Below are 25496 nucleotides of genomic sequence, written 5' to 3' on the forward strand. Positions count from 1 at the left end.
TTTGAGAACATTACAAAAGCGGTCCTCTCTTCTGGAATTCTGGGTCGTTCTGCGAATCATTTGTCTTCATGGCTTCGTGTTAACACAGCGAGGCTTCTCTCCACCTGGTACTGTCTTCACATTACCATTTATTGTAGTTAGGTGCAATCGAAATGCATCCAATTGAATTTCTTCCCCCACTGCTAGGCTCACTTCCATCTCTGCTGTGTGTGTTATCTGGCTGCTTGTGAATTCCCAGTCTCTGCTGGAAAGTGAACATGAATAAACAGGAATTTGAGGTGTCTGGTGTCGGAGAAATTAACACGTTTTAGTAAGTTGACAATCAATAGAAGCAAAACCTTTCAGCAGCAGGAAGAAAACCTTTTCCGGTACATTTCATCCACACATGATTAACTGAAACCTTATTGTAACATTTTTCTAATGTGATCAAGTCATATTAAAACAGTGAGAAAACATGATAACCTACCTAATGTATTGTGTTTTAACGTGATTTTATCAATACGTTTTTCTTCTTATAAAGAGTTTTTATTTTTCGAGTCAGATATACATTTGCAAACAAATGATAAATCTGCCTAGCTTCCTAAATCAAGTTAATTTAACAGCATAGTACTGTATGCTCAGTTATTAAAAGTAGCTGAAAAAGTGTCTAAGGATATTCATCACACTATAAATCTTCAAAGTATTCAAGAACATGTAGGTCTCTGATTTCACTCACTGTCTAAGCGATAGACACTCTTCAGCTCATGGTTATTTTTGAATGACTTGGATCAGGATCTGTTTGGGACAACCCTGGGGTTAAATCATTAAGCAACTGAAAGCTGTTTGATTGTTTGCTTGAGATTTTGTGGAGAATCTAATCCAAATTTGTTCCTCAACATTACACATCCCCAGTGGGAATGTTTGATGTTTAGAAGACTTTGAATTGGTGATTACAGTAACGCTTGGCCACATTTCTGACATTAAATATTTTTTTTGTACAGGGCAATCTCTTATTATATAGTACAGTTCAGATTTTTATGTAGTAGGTATCTAGCAGTTCTACATCCAGACAATTTAAAGGCAAAGATATGCACTTATTTCTTGTGCAATCTTGTCTCAATGGATAATTTGATTAATTAAAAGTATTAAAATGCACCTGTGGAGTGGCATATTACAAATTGTGAAAATCATAATAAATGTGACACTAAATGGATGTTGTTAACTAGTCAGCTCCTCACTGGTTAAAGACATTTTTAAGTGAAATGTTATTCTAAACAACATATTTTATATAACCTGAAATGACACCAAACGCTTGCTAACACCATAGTGAAATATTCTACAAACATATGTTAATACAGAAAATATTATCCGTTTGTGTCACAGAAGTCTAAGTAAAGATCATTCTGAACATGTCAGAATATTTGGTCCAATACGGAAAGAGCTCATGGCTTAATTACTTGGAGCAAGGTCACTGCACTCCGTTTCACTAGAGGTCACTGATAGCTTTTGATAGAATTTTATAATGAATCTGCTTTTACCCTTGGCTTGGATTGCAAAGTCATGTTTGTGCCAAAAGCATTGGCATTTAAATGGCTCTTATCAAATCAGAAATTCAAAATTTGCACCAAGAATGCAGACCATTTTTGCAAAGTAAAACTTCTGGATTTCTTTGTTCGTTTTGGTGTTTCAGCTGAGGTTAAGATGCAATGCTGACCCTCATCAAAACTTTCATGTGCAGATGATGCACGCTTGTGACAAACCCTGTAGGAGTTGCATTTGAAGAAATGCAAATCAGAAGTAGGGTGAGGCAGAATGAAAGCACAAGTGGCAGGTAATCATTAAATAGATCACGATAGTGGCACTGGCTCTTTGAAGACCCTCACATCCCACTGAGTCTTAGCCTTGAGGACTAACAATGCCAATAGGGTGCAGAGAGCATCTCTCAGCCTTCTCGATGAACGCGAGCACGAAGATTAGAGGTTCTTTTAATCCGACAAAGGGGATTAAATGCTACGAGAAAGGCGTGAGGACCGCTCCCACGGAGGGGTTGAGATGAATTATTTACACCTTTGAGTCTTTAAACACCCCTAAAAAATCTAAAAAATCACAGTTCTCAGACACTGGTGGCATTTTCAGCAGACCAAGCAGTCCAGGGAGAACAGATAAATGAGATCTTACTAGAAAAATAAAAGACTCCCACGCAGAAACTAGATGTTTCAGCAAATCGCTACAGATTCCTTGAAGCATAAAGAATTTAGCAGCCGCACTAAAACAAGATGAAAACTTGGCAGATTCAGTCACTTAATCTGAAAGTTGACCTGTCAGTGATTTGGCCACTAATCACTTCTTTCTGTAAACTTACTTTGAACACAACTCAACCATCAAAGTAAGTCATAAAAGCGCAGCTCCGAATGCAAAAAGTCCAGACATTTTGATACATCTCCTGGTTGCATAAACCTGAGTGTTTCAAAGCAGAGGTCCGTCTTTGATGAGTGCAGATCAGCGCCGGAGCAGTTACCAAACAGAACTGGCCACAGACATAGAAATATTTTCAATAGCTTCCAGATAGAATCAATTTACCTGATAAAAACTAAAAGAAAAGAAAAATCTGAGTTGTCCATCATCACTTACCCCCCTTATTCCATCTGCCTTTCGTCCTCGCTTGGCAGGACAGTTCAGGGCATCCAGACAGCACCAAGAGAAAAAGCACAAGTTTGAACACAAAAAGAAATCCAGACTTTGCCCTGGAATACATGTCCAAGAGTTGCTGGCAGCCAAGTCACTTTCACATGGCTATGTTTCCTCCCAGAGCAGTGCGGCTGTGGCGCATGGTAGTCCACGCGTGGGCTGTCATCATCAGTCACACTGGTGTCAGCAGTGGGTTTCCATCCCGACCATGCTGCCACCTTGCGATGTCCCGGCTGGGTCTCTCAGTGAAGGTGGAGGTCTGAGCGAAGCTGCATCTCCACCCTGGCTCCTTTCTGACCGGAGCGCGCGGGAATCAGACGGGAACACACAGCTTGCCGCGCGACAGCAGAGCCTCCGCTTCGCTCGGTACAATGCATAGGAACTCGCTCCCACACAGGCTCGCTCACACACACTCACACTCCCTTTCCTCCGTCTCTCTCACACTCACTGCTGCCACCACGACTGATGCTGATGCTGCTGAAGCTGAATTACATCCTGCCCTCCTCACTCTGGATTTTACTGGGAAACTATTCCTCTGCGCTTTAGGTTGTTTTTTTTTTTTTTTGCTTACGGCTGCACAATGTGGAATAGACATGATGTGGGAGCAAATCCACATGCTGCACTCCAGGAAGAGATTTCTATAGGTGTGTGTGGCTATCGGAGCACAGATTAGCACACAGGCAAGTAAGTACAATGAGTACTTGGAAACTAAAGAACAAGCTGGATGTTTGTGGAGATAATCCTCATTATGAGGTGTGATGGAGACCAGGGACTCCATCCCTATTGAGTATTGATATTTATTTACAGAACAAGTACTTTTAGTTTCATTTCTTTATTTCAGTTTGTTTGTGTTGGGTTAATTGGGTTTTACCTTTCTGGTGTGTCTTCTTAGAAAGGTGGAGCATACCATGTGAACTAAGAAGGGTAATGCTCTGAAAGTTATATTAAGTTTGATTTAATTTCTTGATTGACTTTAGGATTAGTTTGTTTCTAATTTGCATGCATGTAAATATTTATTTGTACCATTAATTTGTGTTGGGTTTGTAAATTATTTATTGTTGTTTGTCACCCCCTCACCCTGGAAGTGGCCCAGGGATAAAGCTGGCTGCTGTGCTTCGCAGTCAGAAATGGGTGTCGGTGTACTGGTGACTTGCAGCACCAATAAAGCTATTTCCATCATATCTTGTTGCCTTGCCTCCCCTCCTTTCAACACAGTGGCGCCATCGGAAAGTGACATGAGGAAATATGCAATGTGACCGTTTTGTACTCAAGATCACAACAAGAACAGAAGAGAAAAGATCTTGGACAAAAAGGAGAACTCAAACAGCAAACTGAATAGCTGCTTCTTTCTTCTTCTTATAGAGACACACAAAATGGGGCCCCTGTCAGTTACAAAATTAATCACATAGTGTTTTTAAAATTGTTTTAGCAGTAAAAATGTAATATTCCCACTCCCAGACCAAAAAAACACACAGCTATATTTACCCTGAACACCCTACTGGGTGTTCAGGGTAAATGAAGCTTAGCACACTTGACGGTGTTCATCAGCAACTGGAAGAGCAGAACGACTGTGGCAGTTACTATGCCGCCAAGAAAAATTATAAAGTCAGGTTTTCAAAATGAGAGAGAGAAAAAAGACTAGAGTGTCAATTTATAGCCCAGTTTTTCTCCAACAGAGGTGGGTAGACTGTGTGAGATTATCAACCATTTAGCATAGTTAGCTTAGCTACTGAGTACTGTTTGCCTTCATTTCACTAGCATTTAATGAATTAAGGAAATAATTTAACAACATATTCATATATTTAACTTGTCTCTGTACCTTTTAACACACTTAACAGCAGATGAGTCAGTAAGCAGCAGCTCTACCACTTATAACCTTTAACCCCTGTCCCTGTGAAAAAGGTGAGCAACACTGTGTTCAATTACAAGCTAGTTAGCATCATTCCAGGGAGTCTATGTTGATTTTTCCTGGCTCTCTACTTTTTTTTTTTTTTTACAATTACACAACAAGAATGATTTATTTCTTACTCACAGAAATTTTGATTTTCCGACTGCAACTCATCTAGATAGCTACGTCTATCAGTGCTACGGCTTTCAAAACTGATAGAACACCTGCTGAGGCTTTTGAACGGGGCAGTTACGTCTGCATGTCCTGGTAGTTACCAAGAAGATGAATATAATTACGTTGCACGTGAACTAGGGGTTGAACCAATTAGTCGACTAGTCGACTAGTCTAGGACGTCTCGTGAGTTTTTACATTTCATGTTGACTAGTCGCAGTCATGTGATTGCCGGTGGTGACAGCCTGTGCTGATCTGACAGCACAGTATACGTCACAAGACACAAGAAAAATAAGTTAATACATTAGTTTAAATGATATGTAGATGGATGCATATTTGTGGTTTTACAGTGTTTTTAAAAGGAGATGGAGTTGCAGCTGCAGTCCACTACAAAACACGATCGTCTAAAACTCGCCCCCTTCCCGCTAATGATGTCACTTAGCCGGCTTGCGAGTGTCTTTGTCACGACGATCTAACTAATACATTATGATGGTATGTTGCTCATTAAATAAAGATGTGTGGTAATGACAGCTGCTGATTAAATAAAAGCCTGTAGTTGGTAATGACAGTGTATACTTGTCTGACATATATATAGCCGTGAGTTCGTGCTAAGAATGACACTTAGTGCTTAGAAGTGTCATCAGATCAGCTGTCAGAAGTGTATGACACTCTGACAGCTGATCTGACAGAACACTGGCTACAAAATGGCGTCTTCAAAACAGATCGAGGACAAGCCCGCATCTTGTCAAACAGGTAGAAATTCGTCAACAGTGTGGAAATATTTCACTAAAGATGACTCTTCCGGTTTAACTACCATAACATGCAAAACCTGCAAAGCTGTGCTGAAGTACAACAAAAGTACGACCGCGATGCACAGTCATTTGAAAAGGCATCCGCTAATGCTAATGCTAGCTCCTGAACAACCGGCTCGATCCAGTCAGTTGTCAGTAGCTTCATTCATGAAACGCCCAGCTGTGACAGGAGACCGGCGGCAGCAAATCACAAATTTGCGTCTTGCGTTGCTATGACGTCACAACGACTAGTCAACTCGACATCGACTCGACTTTTATCATGTTGACGTTGACTAGAAAATATCTTAAATCGTTCAATCTGCTGAGTCAGCAGAGCTTCCTGCCGCGCATCGGGCGGAGGAGAAGCAGGTGGTTTCGTTGAATTCAGCTGTAACCAAACGGGATCCGTTCATAACAAGTTTGGCTTGTGATGTTCCAAAAGCACCATGTAGTCAGTGTGATAGTTTGACTCCTATAGTAACTATCCAGAGATCATCAGCATCAGCCGGTGTTTAGAAAAAAAAAGTCAGACCCGACTTTGTGCAACAAACTTTTCCCCGCTGCTCACGAAGAATCTCCATAATAGACTTAGTAAAAGCAGGAGAAGGGGAGAGAGTGTGTGTGTGTGTGTGTGTGTGTGTGTGTGTGTGTCTGGGGGGGAGGGGGGGGGTGTCAATATCTGCCGTGAAAATAGCTAATAAAGCCTCCAAGTAGTTGTGAAGGGTTTTTGCGCTTACGTCACTATGACGTCACCGCGACTAGTCGACATCGACTCGACTATTATCATGATGTAGTCGACCTTAAAAAATATGTAGTCGTTCAACCCCTAACGTGAACCTTTTTGGCGTTGCCACTTCATGCAATCCAAACGCCTCTCTGTCACCACAGATTTACTCTGCATGTGTCTCCATACCGATCCGGTCTTGCAGTCATTCCTGTCCATCCTGATTGAGCGGATATCGGTGTGAGACTTCCAAGTCAAAGTCAACAATTTCCACGAGTTTGTTGAAAAGCTGAAACTGAACACATGTCCACGGATCATATCTTTAACATGGACAAAATCCCCCTCTCATTTAACAATTTCTAAATAATCCCAATGTACTTCTTCACTGCAACATGTTTGGTTTTCTGCCTCTTCATGTCTAATATGACATAGTTCAGAGAATGCAGTCATTATTTGAATGATTTTATTTTCTACAGCACTTTGATTTATGTCAAGAAGTTATTCTGACCAGCAATGCTTTACACACTCTTTTGCCAATCACATCCAAAATAAATAGTGGCACGCTGCTTTCTACATCCACTACACCAATATGACAATGTTCAGGTATAAGTTTGGTCTTCCACCTTCTCAAACTAGTGGGTTGGTTCGGACTAAAAAATGTAGGTTTATGCCTGAAGTCGGTAAAGGAGCTATCTAATACAGATATTTTTAAAAAATTAAATCTTATCATAATTTTACCTTCGCTTTATAACGGCTGTCCTCAAAATATATTCATTTCCCTTCTGATTGATTTTAAAGAAAATTTGGAAATTTAACACCTGTCACAACTTTCTGATCAATGTTTCTCTACACAATAACTGTCCAACTATGAGTACGTCTTTGTTCAGTAAGAACAGAAAAATAAAATTGCAAATTTTATTATAACACCTAAGATTTTTAGGAAAAGCAAATGTCTTCTCACACTAAGTGCATGTGTCACCAACACTACAAGAAAAAAAATTATTTAAATGCTAATGTGATATTACAAAAAAATAGACTTTGGCATTGTCATTGCCAACAGCTAACCATGTGCTTGGTGCGTGTGTGTGTGTGTGTGTGTGTTTGTGTGAGTTTTGGGGGATATAGGATTTTCTAAGAACAATCTTTATCAAGATTTTATTCAGATTTCTTAACGCTCCAAGGTGTTTTATCCTCCCACGTTCACAGATCATTTCTTTCATAAGCAATGAATGTGTTCTGTGTTATACACAAGCTATGGCTTTAATGTCCTAATTACAGCTTCTGTGGCAACCTACAACAAAGTTCATAATGTTTTATACACAATTCAAATTAATATTCTGAAACCACAGTGTTTATTCCTTCACACTATCTTGCCTTCGCTTTATGGAAACCTGCAGCAACACCAGGAAGCTATAATTAAACTTCCTCCATCGGAGGAAAGAGATCTGTGTTTTCTGCAAGATGCGTACATTCCCAATGACAGACAGACAGAGGTAGAGAGCAAACCTTTTTTTGTTTTCTGTTTACAATTATTGGTGATAGAAACTTTAACAGTCCACGAGCTCAATGCTTTACTAAAGAGAAAGGTTATTTCCAGGATAATCCAAATGCTAATAGTGATCAATTTTTATTATCTAAACTGACAGCTCATAATTCAAAAAGAGGTAAATTTAGAAGTAAAAAAAAATTCTGAAACTCTAGAAACACTAAAATAGCACCGGCAGCAAACAAAAGGCACAGACTACAGCTTCTCCTGCCTCGTGTGTAAAATTAGCTCATGTAGAATAATGTGACAAAGAACACCTGGAATGTGATTTCAATGTGTCTTTGCCCAAATCCAAACGGGCTTCTTAAGCTAAAGTTATTTATTCTTTTCACTTTCTGATTTAAGGCTGCAGTAACATTTATACATATATATATATACTGTATATATATATATATAAAAAAGACCAATTTGTTGAAACTCTGATAGCATGGTATCAGACAGATAATCTGTGAAAAAAAAAATTATCTAGCTCCTCTCCCTTTTCCCAGTGCTAACTAGAAACCAATCAGAGGCAGTGGGCGGGTCTTAGCGCTGTCAATCACCTTCCATGCATCACCACTCATTCTCCCTTGCTCTCTGCTATGCCACAGCTAGCTGAGCCCGTTGTGAATGATAAAGCTAATTAGCATAACCATAAATTACGGTGGATAAAGTTTTCCTGTAACGGTAAGTTGTTTCTCTGACATAAGCATATTGATGAACGAGTACATGAGGATGACTGACAGCTCCAAGACCCTCCCACTGGCTCTGATTGGTTGTTTTTGGTCGGGAGCGGTGCGTTTCTTCAGACAGCAGTAGTAGCTCAGGGAGGAGGTGGAGGACATTGATCTCTTCACCGATTATCTGTGTCACAACATGGTGATAGTTTTAACAAATATGTAAAAAAACATTATTTTTTTTTAATAAAAGTTACATACAGTAGCTTAACACTGTAGCACAGCTGGAAGAGGGAGGAAAAATGTACAAATAGATGGATGGGACTAAAGATGTCTGCTACGTTTGCAGGAGTGAAGAATGACAGAGCTAAGAAACATGAGAGTATGAGGGGGAACCCCTACATCCATACTGGTAAGTCTGTCAGCTTATCACCCCCAGACAAGAGCCCCCTGGATAAATGTGGTCAAGCAGGACAGGAGCCCAGCTTCAGCAGAGAGGGGGTGCAGGACGGCGATAAGGATGAATCTCCACTGGGCGAAATGTGGGAGCTAGGCAAGAAGCCCCAGGCGGAGAAACTCAGCCAACAGCTCTGGCTGCCTAAACCTCTTAAAAAATTTACACACCAGCATTCAACATACTCAGCAAATATAGGTTAGTGCATGCATGTGGTCGGCTCGTCTGGAGCGTGACTACGTGTGCGCACGTTTGATTGCACACCTCGCTGCAGAGCATCTGAAGGCACACGAAGCGCGCACGTCGGAGCAGAGACCGCCCGACTGCTCGACAGGAAGCGGCGCCGGGAACGAGGCAGACGGAGGAAGAAAAAAAAAAGCAAAACGTATTCTTGATGGGACTGACAGCCGCTTGAAAACAGACCATGAAATTTGCTTTTTCACAGGAAGTGACAGACCGAGCACCATGAATTGATCCCCTGATGGAGATCTGGCTCTTTGTGTAGTCATTTTCTCCTCTGCGCATCTGCCTGCCCAGATACTGGATAATCTACTCGCTGCCGGCATTCCTAATCCAACCATCCATCCCCTTTTCACTCCGCCCATGTGTGTCCCGCCACAGAACAAGGGTGCAGTTTGGAGGAATATTATAGTTGTTTTGTTTTTTCTTCTTCTGTTTGACTGTTGTGCAGTCGTGAAATGATTTCTCTTGGTGAACCCTCTGGGAAATGATCAACCGTCTAATTATAATTCATCAGATTCAAAGGAACAATAATCAAATAATCAGCCGCAGAACCCATCTGCATGCTGGATAATGTAATTTTTCTTGAATTTTAAAAAGACGGCAGAACTAGACCTATGAATATAATGAAAACATGAAGTGACAACAGTTCTGCTCCTATATATAAATATGAGCTAAAAAGATTCATTCCAGACATTCCGTTTTGGTTTAATTTTTCACAAAGGGATTATAGTCAGAAAAGCATCACAGATGAATAGAGCAGTACTCGCAGTATGGCTCCTGGCAAGCGAATGTTTAAGATCATAAGCTGATTATGGTCTTTGTCAGCCAATTCAAATAAGTAAACAAGCTGGAGCAGGGGGGAAAAGAGGAAACTTGTGGGAAACGATTAGTAAAGATGTTTTTAATGTATGAATGAGCAGCGCATGCCGAACCAATGACTGAACAGTAAGCTATAAATGCAAGGGCAAACCAACTACTATCGAGTTTGTGTTGAAGGGGAAGTATTATGACTTCTAAAAATGCTATATATTTTAAATATGACTTAAAATTTTACTTGGTGATTTAATGCCTTAAAATTGGGCTTCTGTCTTTTTAAAAACTCCTTTCTGAAACTCCACCTTCATGAAGTCATCACCACAACATGGTGGCTCCGCTATTAACCCTTTAACTACATTTTTACCAGCATTGTACTGAGAAGTAGCTCCTATAATGGCCTCAGCAGGTGTGCAATTCAACCAGGTGTTTGCTAATCGGTGCTGGCTAGTCTGAAGGAGCTGAGTGGAGGAAAGCTGCTCAGTAATGCAGAAGCCAGAAGGCTTCAGAGGTCCAACGCAGTCTGAAAGGTGGCGCTAGATGTTACAAGGCATTATAAAACAGTTGAATGGTTGGATTCTCAAAGGATTTCTCACATGCATGAAAGAATCAAAGCACCACTCCAGGTATGGTTTTGATGAGGGGATAACATCAAAACATGACAGCTCAAAAAAGTTGGTTTTACATAATACTGCCCCTTTAACTTTGAATATAGATGGATGAAAAGTTCCATCACTCCCTATATAATTTAGAAGCATGTCAGATTCAAGGGGGGGGGAAATCCATTCATTTCTGGTCCATTCAAAGTACATATTGACAAACCGTTTTGTAATCGAATAAAATATATAGTGAAGGCTGCAGATAATAAAATGGTGTGCAGTACAGCTATTCAATCAATTCCTGCAGCACAAATCTATATTTGAATTTTACATGTCACCATTCAGCAACAGGCTGGGCTTGTTGCAATTTACATAAAAACTGGGATTGAAGTCAAAAGTGCGGCGGAAGCTGAAGGCGCAATTACACCAAGAATACATTCCTTTACAATCAATCCTTTATACCACATAAACTTGTGCACAGAAAGTGTCTGCGAATGGCCCCACGAGTCAAAGAACAGAGAAGTAATAAGAATCAGAATGAGTTAGTGATGGCTGTCTTAAAATATGGCAGCGGCTTCTATTTACAACCTGTAATAAAACTGCCTCTGCTGCGATTTATGGAGATGCTTGCCCCCATAGAACCAGACCCTTTTTGCCAAGGGCATGTTAATAACCTGCACAGATTCATTTTTGAATATATTGGCAGATGGACATTTTGTCTAATAGAGCATTGCAAACTGGAAAGCTGGCACTAAAAAAAAAAAAAAAAATCGTGGAGCTTATACAGTATTCAGGTGGCGGCCTGGGTAAAGCCTGCAGCTAATCTCCATCACTTTGACAAAACAACACTGCTACCATGTGTTAAGACTTTATATTCCTCCCATTCTCAAAGAAAGAACCCAAATACTTCCAAATGTACAACTCAAACCAGTTTTGGGATTCTACTCCATGTAATGGACACAAATGCTACAATAAACACTGAACAATAATAATAATAATAATACAGAGAAGCAATAAGACAAGGATAACAATTATAAAACTGTAGATTAACTATCCTGGACTTCTAACTCTCCCCTTGATGAAAATTTGTTGAACTTTTATCACCTCATGGCAGGTTATCAACAAAGTAAATGGTCTAAAGGTTATTTATTTGCTAATAATTTTCTTATTTTTTCCATATTGTTGTCTCTGAAGAACAATCAGAGAGGCTAGATCAGAGAGGCTAAACCTGTTTTAATTGGACTTTTCACCATTATTCAGTAGATCTTTATATATAGCCGTAAATCAGTGAAATACTCTCCTGACACAAATAAACAGTCTCGAACTCTTAAAGTACTCTACTGCATAAGCTTGCCTTTATTTCTGGGGTAATTTGTGAGTGAAAGCAGGTGTCAACAGGCAGAGAGCTGCTAACTTTATCTATGCTTTCGTGTGTTTTACAAGGTGCACTGTCGTTCACCATCCACAGAAATAACGTACCCATCCACACAAAAAAACCCAGAAAGATATAAGACAAGAAATTAAAATGCAGGATTTTAGAGAAAAAAAATTTCCAGGTTCTAAACATCTCAGTCACCCAATTTCAGAGTAAAGTGTGAGTGTGGACACTTGAAGGCCAAAGATGGTCATAAAACAAATGGGAATGACACAAAGACCAGCATTTCTACTGGATTCTTTTAAAAAACACCAAAGAATATGCAGGATAAGATACTTTCCCAATGTGGATTCTGCAGAAATTTCTGGAAAAATATTCAACACAAATCCTAAACACAATTAGGAAGAAAATGACTGAAATATAAAACAGAGGGACAGGATCTAAATGCAAGGTGTTCAACACTAACCATTCACAGGGTATGACTGATGCTAATGTGAGTTAGTGAAACTGTTAGAAACAAAATTCTTTATAAAAACAAGTATGATTGATACGGTTATCAACAAAGTAAATGGTCTATAGGTCAATCTCAGAGCACTTCAAGATCCAGTTTCAATGCAGAAATTGTCATCTTAATGGAAAAACAGGAGAAATTCTGTACTAAGCAATGAATCAGTTTAATGTGCCAATTGCTCAAGATTTTTCTGAGGAAACTCAGATGACTGTATGGAGTCATAAAATCTTTACAAATATGTGGACATATTGGACAATTAATTAAATTTACTTTGCAGAAATTTCTCATACTGAAATGCAAGTGACAAAACTGGAAAGCAAAACTCACTTTTAGCAGGAAGATGTCTCCTACAGAACCTGGTTTTAGCAGGAAGACATGCAGACACTTAGCAGTGTTTGTGTCCAACTGTAGAACTGGTTGGGGGTCGTGTTCCAGTTCATTTGCTGTGGCAGTTTTGGGCGAGGTGGACGGTAGGTAAGTGGACAGACAGAGATTGCAGGCCACAGATGTGCCTCTGTGTCTGACGACTTTAAGTGCGGTGTATTTGTTTCACACATTTAAACTTCCTGGATCAATAACATAAATCAAACGTTAAAACACTGATGCCTCTTTCCTCTGTTAGCGAGGCAGACAAAGAGCTACCACCAAGGTGCAATCACAACACGCAGGCCTCCAAGCTGAATACCACCATTGATCTCTTGCTGCTGCTGGATTTGAAACCAGAGTGATCAGGCAGTCAATAAACTGCAATGCAGAAAAGCATTTCTGATGCTCTGTATGACAGATTAATTTGAATAATTAGGAAGGGTCCTTGAGATAGGCACAAAAGGTTTTAATGGTTATTGATTTCATCTTCAATAAGTTTGCTACCTCTTTGAAAGGTAAGTATTATGTAAAATCCTTTTTTTTTTTTACTTTACATCATGTTATAATGTTATTCTCTAATCGAAAACAGACCTGGAGTGTTGCCTTAGTTCTTCCACACGTTTGAGAAATCTTTAATCTCCCCTGGAAACCATTCAACTGTGCAAAACGCCTATGTGGACATAGCGCCACCTTTGGGCGCAGCACCCTCCCCCGCCACTCCCCCATTCAATTCCTTCAAACTAGCCTGCTGCAATTAGCAAACACCTGGTGGAACTGTGAATCTTTTGAGATTGTTATACGAGCCTCTTCTCAGTGCCACGTTGGTAAAAACTTTAAAGGGTTAATAGCGGAGCAATGGTGTGACGACTTCCTGAAGGCAGAATTTGAGAAAGAGCTGGTGCTTCTTAAAGAGACAGAGGCCCGAATGGTATTTTGTGTCTGGAAACATATAATACTGCCCCTTTAAAAGAGTAAAGGCAATTATTTTCAACAATTTTATGATTTTCCTTTTAGAATTTATTTAGCAAACAGAAGCAATAGTCCTTTTGTTCATGCTGACCATGTTCACTTATCACCACTTACTACTGAAGGTCACCAGCTCTTCAGAGCACCAGCTTGACGCACTCTTCATCTCATTCTCCCATAAATACACAGGTTCCAACCATCCTGAAGCCAAATCATCTCTCCTCCCCCAGGCCTCTGTTTCTCTCTGAACACTTATTAAATCCCCATTCTGCCCTCCGTTGCAGTCGGAACAGCATTTCTGCTTTCTGACAGTGCAGCAGAATTAGTTTGTAATCATTTATTTGTTCACCACAGAAATTCTGCAAACTGCTAGATGCGGCGATGCTGCTGCAGAAGCTGGAATGCAGACAGCTGGAGTGACGTTTTACCAATTCATCAGCAAATGATAAAGCAGACAGAGCAGAGGAAAGGAGCAAGCAAGCCACAAAACATATACTACTGACGTTTTTGAAATGTAACATAATAAAATGGACAGATGCAAGTATGGCGCCATTTTTATTGAAACTTAACAGTTTATAAAAATAAAAGACTTTTCAGCTAAAGGCAGAGTGACGCAAAATAATTGCGACAACAAATGCATACATACAAAGCTTAAATTGTGTACAAGCAGTCCCTGTGCCATTTTATTTTTTATTTGGCATTTTAAATCACACGCATCACATGTAAGAAATTTGTCTACATATTTCCTGAGGTAGTTGTAAAATGGTTCGACTTAGTTGACGTTGAACATTCGACATCAACTGACCAGAACCTTAAATTGTACAGTATGTGCTCACACCACAGTCCTACTCATGCTACCTGATCTATACAGGTGCGTCTAATAAAAACAAACGCCATTAGGTAATGTTACAGAAAGCTGAGAAATGGGCTGCATTGAAGCTGAAGTGCCACTAGACATAAATCATTACCTTAGAGTTTTGCTTCAGGCTGTTGCACAGTCTCATTCATTTAAATACTGTATATTTGCAAACTATCAGGGGAGCCCACAATCGATCATCAGCTGTATGCAGTCCAGGAGCTCGTTTGCACTAAGAATATAAACTAACTCCGGCGCAGTTATTTATTATCAAACACAAAATAACTGTGGCACAAATGCCAAAAGGTGGTCTGGGATCAGCAAAGGAAGCTCTCATTATAAACATTCACACATACACACGCTAACACACCTTCAGAGGGGTGTTATTTAGTCAGATGAATGGAAAAAGCCCCAGTGCTTTTAGAATAACTTTCTGGAGGTGTTTACAAAATGAGATCTCTCTCCACTACAGGCAGACAACCAGGGGAGTCGGCTGGTGGACTGAAAGCTATACTCATCCATTACCCCACATCATCAACAACAATCACATCATCTCCCAGACACTTCCAGGTAGACTTGAGCCCCATCAGGCCTTATTGGTGCTGCCCGCTGAGCCTTCACACAGCCGCTGACGCTTGCAGCCCGGCCTACCATTTGATCAGTTCACTGAGTGCAATCAGCCAAATGATGCCCCATTTATCCACTTTAAATTTTGACTATTTAGAAGCGGCAGGAGAGAAATGTATTCTTACTGAATCGGGTGCTTTCAAGATGAGTTTCCATAATTATGTTTTTTTTTGTATCCTCCAACTCATTTGTTCTCATCTAAAAACAGGATTACTTTGTGTTGGCAGCAACAAAATGGTGTCATACAGAGGGGTGTGTAGAGAATGCACCTATTGTTAACCCATTAACTCAGCTGGGAAGAACGTACAGCACACGTAGCAACCCCTGGTAAAAGGATCAAATAACATCACCTTTTACTACAGAAACAAGTTCAGACTGACTAATCTGCATAGCTGAACAATGAGCTTTTTTGTTTGTTTTAGGACTTAAACAAGTAATCGGATTAATTGTGATTAATCGATTATTGAAATAAGTGTCAATTTAGTAATTTACTAAACCATAAAGACTAAAAAAGAAGTCAACTTGCCAGAACACCACCATTCTCAAAGCAGTACTTGAGACAAAACTGTACAAAACACATTTTTCAACTAAGATAATAAAAAAAAACTTTTAAAATTTGTTCTACCCAGAATTCCTCAAATGGCATAAGTTTTAGTTTCACCAGGCTCAAATTCAGTTAAAAAATATAAAAAATAAAGAAAAATCTAATAAGTGCTGTTCGCTATTCAATTAGTTTTTCGATTGACTAGTTAATAGAAATACTAGTCAACAAATCAGCCCTCCACTGTATTGGTTAGGCAAAAAGATTTGAACTTTTCACATGTTGACATTGGACAGATTCTTTTACTAAAAAAATGTAATTTGTTTATTAGCATTTCCTTATGCATTTCAAATGTTGTATTACATAAGCTTGTGTGCTTAAATGAAACATCTGCAGAATATTCCAAGTTCTTTTATCCAGTTAAGCAGAATCTGAGTCAATAATAGATGACTCAGCTAACAGTTAGCTGCAGCCATACTTCCCTTTTTATTCAGGGTGACAGTTTTGGATTTTCACCTAGCCTCGCTGTTTTTATAGTTCCGGTACATTTCACTAAATTATTAGTCTTCGTGTAGATATGAGCAACCAGAAGATATTTTCTTGCAGTAATTTTCTGACTGAGGAAGAACAACACATCTCTATGTTTTGAATGGAATGTTCTCTTATTATTGCACAGAGAAGAAGTTTGGATGGACCATTATGTTAATGCTGAGGTTCAATCACATTTGTTTTAATTCCATTATCAGTGACTTTGCTAAAAACAGTTATTTCCACACAGAATACTTTTTTTTCCCCATTGAATAAATAAACAAAAATCTAAAACTTAAGGTTGGGGTGTGTACAATTTTAATTTCGGGATTGTTGTACTTAAAAAAGGGGGGGAAAGACATCAACTTTAAGAAACTTGCACTTTTGGGGGAAATAACAGGCATCTAATAAAATCACTTAAAAAAATTAAAATGCAGTCTTGGTTTTATAGCAGATGAGCAAATTTATGATCTTGGCTTGGTTCTTGTGTGGCAGTGGGAGGCTCCTAATTTGTATTCTGACACCTTCAACAAGACAGAAAGGTCAGACTACTGACCAATGGTGATGTTCAGAGGGGAATTCAAGGTTCAGCACCACAATGACCCCACCTGGGTCTTTCCCACTACAGAGGGAGAGAGAGCGAGATACAGACAAATAAACCACTGGATCTGTCGGCTGGGCTCGTTGCTCTTGGGAGAGATGTTGGGCATAAATCTGCGTATGGATGGGGAAGAATGGCAGCCACTCAACCAGAGGACCTCAAAACACATTTTAAATTTTGTCGGGATGACACGTCTCGTCCACCACTCAGGCTGTCCTGACAAGAGTGACACTTGGGAAACATTTACGCATCCAACTTGAAGGTTGCAGAAAGTCAGTTCAACTTAATGTCTACACGCTGGAGGTCCATTGTTCTTTTATTTATTTTTTTGAATTATATATCTAAACAAATTTCTGTGACTAGCTGCCTTTCCACTGACCATTGTGCAATTTGTCATTTTGAAAATAAATTTGCTTAATGGAAGCAAGCTGATTTCAATAAAAACTTTTTTGATAAAGAGTTTTGGCGCTTGGATGAAGTGAGTTTTCTAGTATCACAATAACTCCAGTCATTGCATAACATGAGTCACATGATCAACAACCAGATGTTGCCACCGATGCAAACCATCAGTGCAAAGATGATGATGACAGGAAGTAGTTGGAGGATGACAGCGCAGCATGACCTTATTGATATGATTTTAATTGTTCCTTATTTAATGGGAATAATGCAATTTCAGAATTGTGCTTTTTCTAGATTAGAGGAATATTAAAGTTTTGCACACATTTAAATTAATTTCAATTAAAAACACTGTTCCTCAAGAAAGCTCACCACAGTGCACTGGACACAATCTCCTATCTGCAGTGGAAACTGAAATTCCTTTGGCCCAAACTGCAGCTAATCGCAAGTCAACCATTAAACAGAGCGATTATGAGGGAAAAGGCAGTGCATACTTTCATAAACATTACTTTAAACATGGTGACAAGACAAATTGTTGACTGCAGGAAACATACTGATTGGATCCTTTGTAATATCACAAAAAAAGTTGTCAAGAAAATCCGAGCTCATCCCACTTCCCCATGCTGGAGATTTTAGTTTAACAGTAATAATAAATAAAGTTATCTTTAAAATGAATCACTCAAGTGACATCAAGGCCCAACAGTAGACTTAAGTGTCAATAAAATAAATCTGGTTGTGTGTGTTGTTTTTGTCTCATGCAAACTTTGCTTTAATTCTACTTTTTTCTATCTAATCATAAGAAATCATAGTCAGTCAGAGAGAGTCATTAAACAGGAAAAGCAGGTTTCCTGGAAAAAGAGGAAGTTTCCAGCCTGCAGATTTATAAAAATAGCTGAGACTATTTTAAAGCATGAAAGTTTTAAAAAATTAAATCTAAACATTTTGAGTAATTGGATAAGATTCAAAGTAAAATACTTATATTAATATTGGTTTACTTGTAATGATATTTACACTTATATTTGTGGGAACACTTACAAGAAAAACAAGTAACTGTAACTTTAGTAGTAAATAATTAGAATCATGTATTATTCTTGGTTTCTTTTCAGAAAAACATCTGTAATAACTCACATTAAGATCATAATAAGAGTAACTAATAAGTTATGGTTATAAAATCATAAATGAATGATAGATCAGAGAAGCTGAAGAAAATAAATGTGATATAAGTTATGGTTATAAAATTATAAATGAATGCTAAATCAGAGAAGCTAAATAAAATAAATGTGATATAAATGTGATTTTGACATTAAACTTGAAATGGTGTAAAAAGGTGTAACTGCAATTAAACATCACTGATATGTTGGAGGTAGAGAGTAGGTGAAAGGTTGTGCAGGCAAGGGACATAGGAGGTTGAGCAACCCTGAGACATTGGCACAGACATCATGACATGATGTCTCTTAAGACAGTGATGGATATGAGATCATCTGTCTAAGCAGACAACCAATGAAAACGCACCAAAAGGGTGGATAAACCCTATAAAAGGTGGGTGCAAAAGAGGAACCTTTTGTTGGATCCTCCGGGCAGCTTCGAGCCAAGAGATGGACAAAGAACTCTGCAGCTGAAGAAGAGCCGGGGCCACAGAGACGAAGACTGTCCTGCACATGGAGACCAACCCGTCAGGCCCACAACCTGTGGCTTCGAATCGCACTTCTCTCATCGGCTGGGTTCAGACCCCAAAGACAAAGATGAAGACAAAGACAAAGGCAAAGACAAAGAAGAAGAACTGGTGCCTTTTTTCCTGCCAGCACCAAGTCCTGTGTGACCTCAGCATCCATGCGGAGAGGAGGCTCATCAGACCTGCGGAGATCGGCGTCTTCCTCCTGCTGCAACACCTTCTTCATCATCAAGCCAGGTCTGGGGTTCGAAACACCAAACTCCGTCCGTCTCTCTCAAAGGTTCCCTTTTTTAGTTCTCAGTATCAGCAGTAGGGAAAGATAAACTAGATGATTGATTTTACTTATTTGATTATTTCTGCTACTGAATTAAGCTGTACTGACCCTTGCAAAAATGCCTTACTAATAAAATATTTAGCATAAAGAAAATCTAAACATGTTGTGGACATTCAGTTAATGAGTCACCTTAAAGTTCTTTGATGGTTGTAAAATAGCTGTGATGTTTGATTCTGGAGAGGAAAAAGTGGAAAATGTTTTTAGGTTGCTGGTAGCCCATATTTAAAACATCATCCTTGGGACTCGACCGAGTCACTAAAACCTACCTGGTTCAATAACAAATGCAAGTTGCAAAATAGAGAACGAGCGACCGTTAACAGGTGTGCTCTGTGAAACTAGTTGGCTGTAGGCTGCTCAGTCTGGCTAATTCACAGGGGGAAGAAGGGTGGGACACCTGGATGTAGGCCGTCAGATAACCAGGCGAATCGTTTCTCGAAACCAGCTTAAACAGAGTTTACTTCAGTTCTGGACAGGGTAAATCCCAGCAGATTTAGGAAACTCAATTAACCCGTTAGAAGGAGAGCTGGTAGCACATCTCCCCTCTCAGAAGAGGAAGTACGAGAGTGAGAGAGTATAGACAGAAAGGAGGGGGGGGGGGGTGTTGCGCAACAACAAAGTCTGAAAGATTCAATTTTATTTACAACATCAGATGTGAAACTAACCACAGTTTATCAGCATGGTTTGCTGTGATGATCCAAGGCTAAATCGATAAACAACATGTCTGGTCATATCTGGGTGGGAGTCGATTGACGCCACAGAATCTGTGAGGTTTGTTTGTCCCCGGCTTCACCTCGCTTCGCTGTAGGAAGCTGTCAGCTCTGGCTGAAGGAAACCCATTGTATGTCTTTCGCTAGCAGTATAATATCAGTGCATTATGTCAAAGTATGTGAGAGCAAAGTAGCAGCAACTAAAGTGCACAGGTGAAGAGTTACAATCAATATTTACTCAAAGTCTCCTGTCAAACTGCTATGTAATTAGTGTAGATTGATTTGTAAAATCAATCTTTGGTCATTTCCACTTATGCTTTTAACAGGGAATGGACAAATAAAACATCTCAGTTTTTATAAGTGAAAGTAGTCATATTAAAATTTCAGCAAAATGGTTTCTTAAGTGAAATAAAGTAAAATTTTTCGACTATCTTTTTGAAAATATGCATTGGCTTCTGTCTAGATTTCATTCGCAAAAAACACCTTTAACATAAAGCTATAAATATGTACATTTAATGAAGATCACAGAAAATACCAGAAATGTTAAATGCTTAAAAAATTACCCAGTAAGTTGATCAGACCTTACTCCAAATCATAGTAATGTTTTGGAGGTATAGCTAATTACAAACTATATATATTTTTTTTATTTTTTTTTTTTAAATCTTTGGTTAGTTTCCCCTACACTAATCCAATTTTGTGAAACGCGACATATTTTACTACCTTAAACTCCAAAGTTATCTGGAGGAATTAATTACCAATTTTCTAAATGTCAAAAATCCTAAAATGGATGCACATAAGAAAAATGCATTATAACATCCCATTCTCTGGAATCTCCTCCCTTGTAATGACTCTCCCATTTGTGCGGCAAAAAAAGAAAAATCAAATAGATTAAGAAAAAAAAACAGTGGATAAACTAAAAACCCTTAATTAAATTAGCTTCTCTTGAAGGTTAGCCAAATTATTAACGTAAATGTGCTAATGCATTGATGGACAGGGGCATAACATTTAACAATAGTGCTTGCTTTGATTAATGAGACAGCAGGATGTGATTAAGAGGGCCATGATCACGCTGTCAGTCTTCCAAATGGACAGGACCTCAGTGCTTACCTCTCTACAATTCCAAGCCAAATGGCTGGGTGTGGACATCTATCTTCACATTTACAGCACTTCCTCTCTAAATCTTGCATTGGTCCATCTGGAGATGGGTTTTCACACGAGACAAGTCCGCTTTGGACTTGCAATCACCTTTAGTGTCTAAACTGATGCAGCTATCCATTAACATTAACACTGAGCCTTAACTAGGAAATCGAAGATGAGCCTAGGACAGAGTGATAAAACAGGTTTAGAACTCTGTGGGTGACATGTGGACTTGAATGTAACTGAAGAAATTAAATAAGGAGTCCTGAAAAATATTTTTGATATTTTAAAGAATTAATGTGTTGTGGGGTTTGTTTTTTTTTCCTTTTACATATTTTTTTCAAACTGTCCCTATGTCATAACAGTATAATGAGACGGAAAATCTGTGGGGAAAAAAAATAGTCAAGATTCCAACCTTCCAGAATTATTTGATGACCAGTCATCTCACTTCTAATTCACAACTATGCCCTACCTTCACAAAAACATGCTTTAGTTCAAGGACATGAACTCCATTTGCCTCAGCACAAGGAAAGTTTAAAAAAACATGCATAATGCACCGCTTAACAAGATTAATGAAGTTGTCTAGAATAATTGGAAATAACTAAAGAGCTTATGTGTGGGTTTTTTTTTAATTCAAGTACAGTATTTGCTGACTAATTCCATCATTCAGCACAAACCTCAATCTGGCATTTAGAGCACCGCAATGCAACACAGTTGGATTTGTCAGAACAGTGCCAAAAAAGTTGTGAAGTAATTCCCCGTTTTTAAAGCCACATAATTTATATATATATATATATATATATATATATATATATAGTGGCTTCTTCTACAGGAGTGGCTTCATTAATTACCCTTATGCTGTTTATGTTTGAACTTTCATACCTACATTAGATTTTGCTGATAAATGGCATGTCCATGTGTTGTTTAGTCACATATAAACTCTGCAGAGTAGCAATTAATCAAAGCAAGCTGGAAAAATAGGAGGCTGATTAATCATGGCGGCATTATGTTAGTCTAAAAGAAACATTTAAGACTTGGCTGCAATAAAATTCTCCAATGGTCCAGAAAAACCAAACTAAATCCAAGGTAATGGAATAATCCTTGCAGTCTATTGAAAAAAGAATCAGGCTCTTCATTAAACGTTTGCTGCAAAATTCAAAACAAGTGGTAGTTGCTAATACTAACAGTAAAAAGCCATTTTTAAAATGCATTTTTATAGAAGTATGCATTAGAAAAAGGCAAATAAGTAGTGTTCAGGAACCTGGTTTCTTGGAAAGACGTGACCCAGCCGGGAAGTCGCATCATTAACCCCATACTGGTGATAGCAGTCAGTGAGTCAGTAAGGGATGTGAAGAACAGAAAAAAAACTGACAGCAGAGTAGTGGAGGAAAGGGACGGAGGAAGTGTCAGTGTTGCTTTAGAAGGCAACGAGAAACACTGGTTGACAGGTGAACCCGTGAGGATTGACCGGCCTACATCAAGCTTTCTGAGAGAGCTCATCTGGCACCAACAGAGCTTTTATGTCAAACAGGAGAAAAGGCTGGAGGATCCCTACACACAGACACATGTCTACAGCTGTGGCTCGGCCCCATGCTAAGCAGCTTTAATGATCAACGTGTAATGACAACAGATGACACAAGGACACGGTGATTATCGTCTCACATGGCGAGGTGAGTCTGTGCAGGATCTATTTCTAGACAAGAGCATTGGTTGAACTATGTTATTCCAAATTAGTGACTTCTAAAGCCTGAAACTGGATTAATATGTACTTTTATAGAAACGCATAAATAGGGGGAGAATACCTGGCAGCATTATTCACAATCACCTACATAACAAGGACCATTTTGTACCTTGATCTAAATCAAAATCAGTAGGACAGCGTGGCACCCACACAGAGATGCTCTGTAGCAAACAATCCTTCATTCAGCAGCCATCACAATAGACTCTGCATGCATGTGTTTAATCAATGAGAATATTAAGAAATTCTACCCCTTTCTAAGATGTTTTCATCCAAGGTTAGGAGTTTTCATATTAGTATTTATGTACATGTAAACATCTCGTTCTGATTTCCAAAGCCTGGATAAAATCTTTAGCCTGTTTTGACAGAGTGTTAATTAGCGCAGATTAATTTCCTGTCATGTCTTTTATCTTGAAAGGACATCTCAATATGGGGAGAGTGCTGTATAAAACATTTTCCTTCTGCTAATTACACTCAGTCACTCTATTAGGTTCACATGTTTAATTGCTTGTTAACATAAATAACTTGACCAATCACATGGCTGATACTGTGTGTTTTTTTTAAGCATCCGCACACAACTTTGTGAAGTTTAAAGTCAAGAGTGACTTTGTACGTTAATGCAGCACAGAGTTTCTGCTCCTTTCAAAGACTTTGTTGGGTTCAGGTTTGGATACGGTCTAGGCTGCTCCAGGACCTTGAAGTGCTTCTTACGGAGTCACCCTTTAGTTGCCCTGGCTGTTTTGGGTCATTGTCAAGCTGAAAGACTCAGCACAATCCATTGTTAATGCTGTACTGAGGATAGGTTGTCAAAAAAATCTCCTGACAGACACAGTGCAGTTGTCCTATTTCCTTTGTGGAACAGAACTTCTTTAGTATGAAGTTTCACCTCCAATGCTTCATTGGTGGGTTGGTGTTCGTGGAATTATTCATATTCTTCCAAAGAGTGGAGTTTAATCCAAAAAGTTATATTTTTGTCTCATCTGATCACATGACCATCTGCCATGCTTCTCTGGGTCATCCAGATGGCTACTGGCAAAGTTGAGACAGGCCTGTCCATGTGCTGGGTTGAGCAGGGGGGTCTTGTACGCTGTAGGAGCTTAGTCCATGACGGTGGATCCTTTGAGACCTTTGAGAGGTCTCAGCTCTCTTTAGATCAGTCCTCTAATATAGTTCTGGGTGTATGCCTTACCTTTCTCATGATCATTGATACATGAGATGTTCCTTATACCCCCAGTTTTACAATTGTTTTCTCCCCAAACTGTTTGCCTGTGGTCCTGTAGTCCATCCAAGTCTTGTGCAGGTCTACAATTTTGTCTCTGGTGTCCACAGGCAGGTGCTTGGCCTTTCCCAGGTAGAAAAGTTGGAGTCTGATAGAGTGTGTGGCCAGGTGTCTTTTATACAGGTAGCAAGCTCAAACAGGTTCAATTAATACAAGCATTGAGTGGAGGATAGAAGAACTTTTTCTATCCTCCACTCAATAGAGATAAATAAAGATGAAGGTAATTTGGGGACAATCACTTTGAAGGTTTGGATTTTTATTTTCCCTTTCATAATACACGCCTTCATTTAAACACTGGATCTTGTGTTTACTTATCTTTATTTTTTGTAATGTGAAAAATTTTAAATTGGCAAATTTTTAAAAAATTAAAAAGACATCACAAAGAGGGCAAATATTCTTTCTCCCTAGAACTAATAAACAGCACTAATTACTCAAAACTATTATTGTTAAAGTAAAAGCTCAAGTTATGAAAGCTAACTGGGCTGCTAATGAAGGCTAAGCTAGCTCATAACAATGCTGTAAAATAAGATTAATTGGCTGTTTTAAGGCGCCAGCTGTGAGCTCTGCCCTCTTGGTCAGAAAGTCACAGATTGGGAAGAAAAAGAGACAGTAGGGAAATGATTAGGCAATTAATGAGCAATGAGACATTTAGGTACACTTATCTCAAATACAAGAATGTTGAGAAACCTGATAGGTAAGATTGCTTTTTCTATTTTCTCTGGTTACTTATCTACTCAAATATCGACTGTATGTGCTATAAGTGCAGAGGTAACATCTAATATTAAACCTGTTTGGGAAAAAGATGAATTCAGACACAATCTAAAGTCAAACAGCATCACATAGTTCAAGAATGTAGGGTGTCAAAGGCAGCAAATAATTCAAATGAGCAATTCAAAATTTCTTTTTTGAAAGGCAAACATCACAAAACCTAATTCTGGTGGCTAAAGAGAATAACAGTCATAGTTGTCCATTTGTATCCTTTTCAGAAAGAACATTTGAAATTCTGTCAACATCCACTGTTGAAGGAAAATAATGAAAGATTAATATCAAGATCTGTCAATTTCCTTAGATAATGCTGCACAATTAAAACATACAAATACACCTTTTCTAATTTACACCATGTTGAGCCAGTAGATTCTTTTTACACCGACATGTCCATACACAATACCTAAACTATCATCTGTCAATTTATAGAGCTCAAGCATCTCTGGTGAGACCAGATAACCAGGTGTGTCCATAGTAACCCTAGAGCCTCACCTAAAAATAACCTTCCGTAGCTGCCACCACATCAAAAATCTAGTCTTAACATT

At 38.9% G+C, this 25496-nt stretch overlaps 1 protein-coding gene across 8 annotated transcripts in view; it reads right to left on the minus strand.

Moving 5' to 3' along the window:
• robo2 (roundabout, axon guidance receptor, homolog 2 (Drosophila)) overlaps positions 1-3688 on the minus strand; it is a 389183-nt gene extending 385495 nt beyond the window's left edge. For 3 of the 8 annotated variants that reach the window (XM_028045563.1, XM_028045566.1, XM_028045562.1), the window contains exon 1: positions 2611-3688. In XM_028045563.1, coding sequence (XP_027901364.1) covers positions 2611-2734 — 124 coding nt within the window. In that variant the 5' untranslated portion in view covers positions 2735-3688. The remainder of the gene's footprint in view (positions 1-2610) is intronic. The other 5 variants (XM_028045570.1, XM_028045569.1, XM_028045568.1 and 2 more) reach the window with 2 other exon arrangements.
• Positions 3689-25496: the final 21808 nt, after the last annotated feature.

Source organism: Xiphophorus couchianus, chromosome 18 (genome assembly GCF_001444195.1).
Source record: "Xiphophorus couchianus chromosome 18, X_couchianus-1.0, whole genome shotgun sequence".
Classification (NCBI taxonomy): domain Eukaryota; kingdom Metazoa; phylum Chordata; class Actinopteri; order Cyprinodontiformes; family Poeciliidae; genus Xiphophorus; species Xiphophorus couchianus.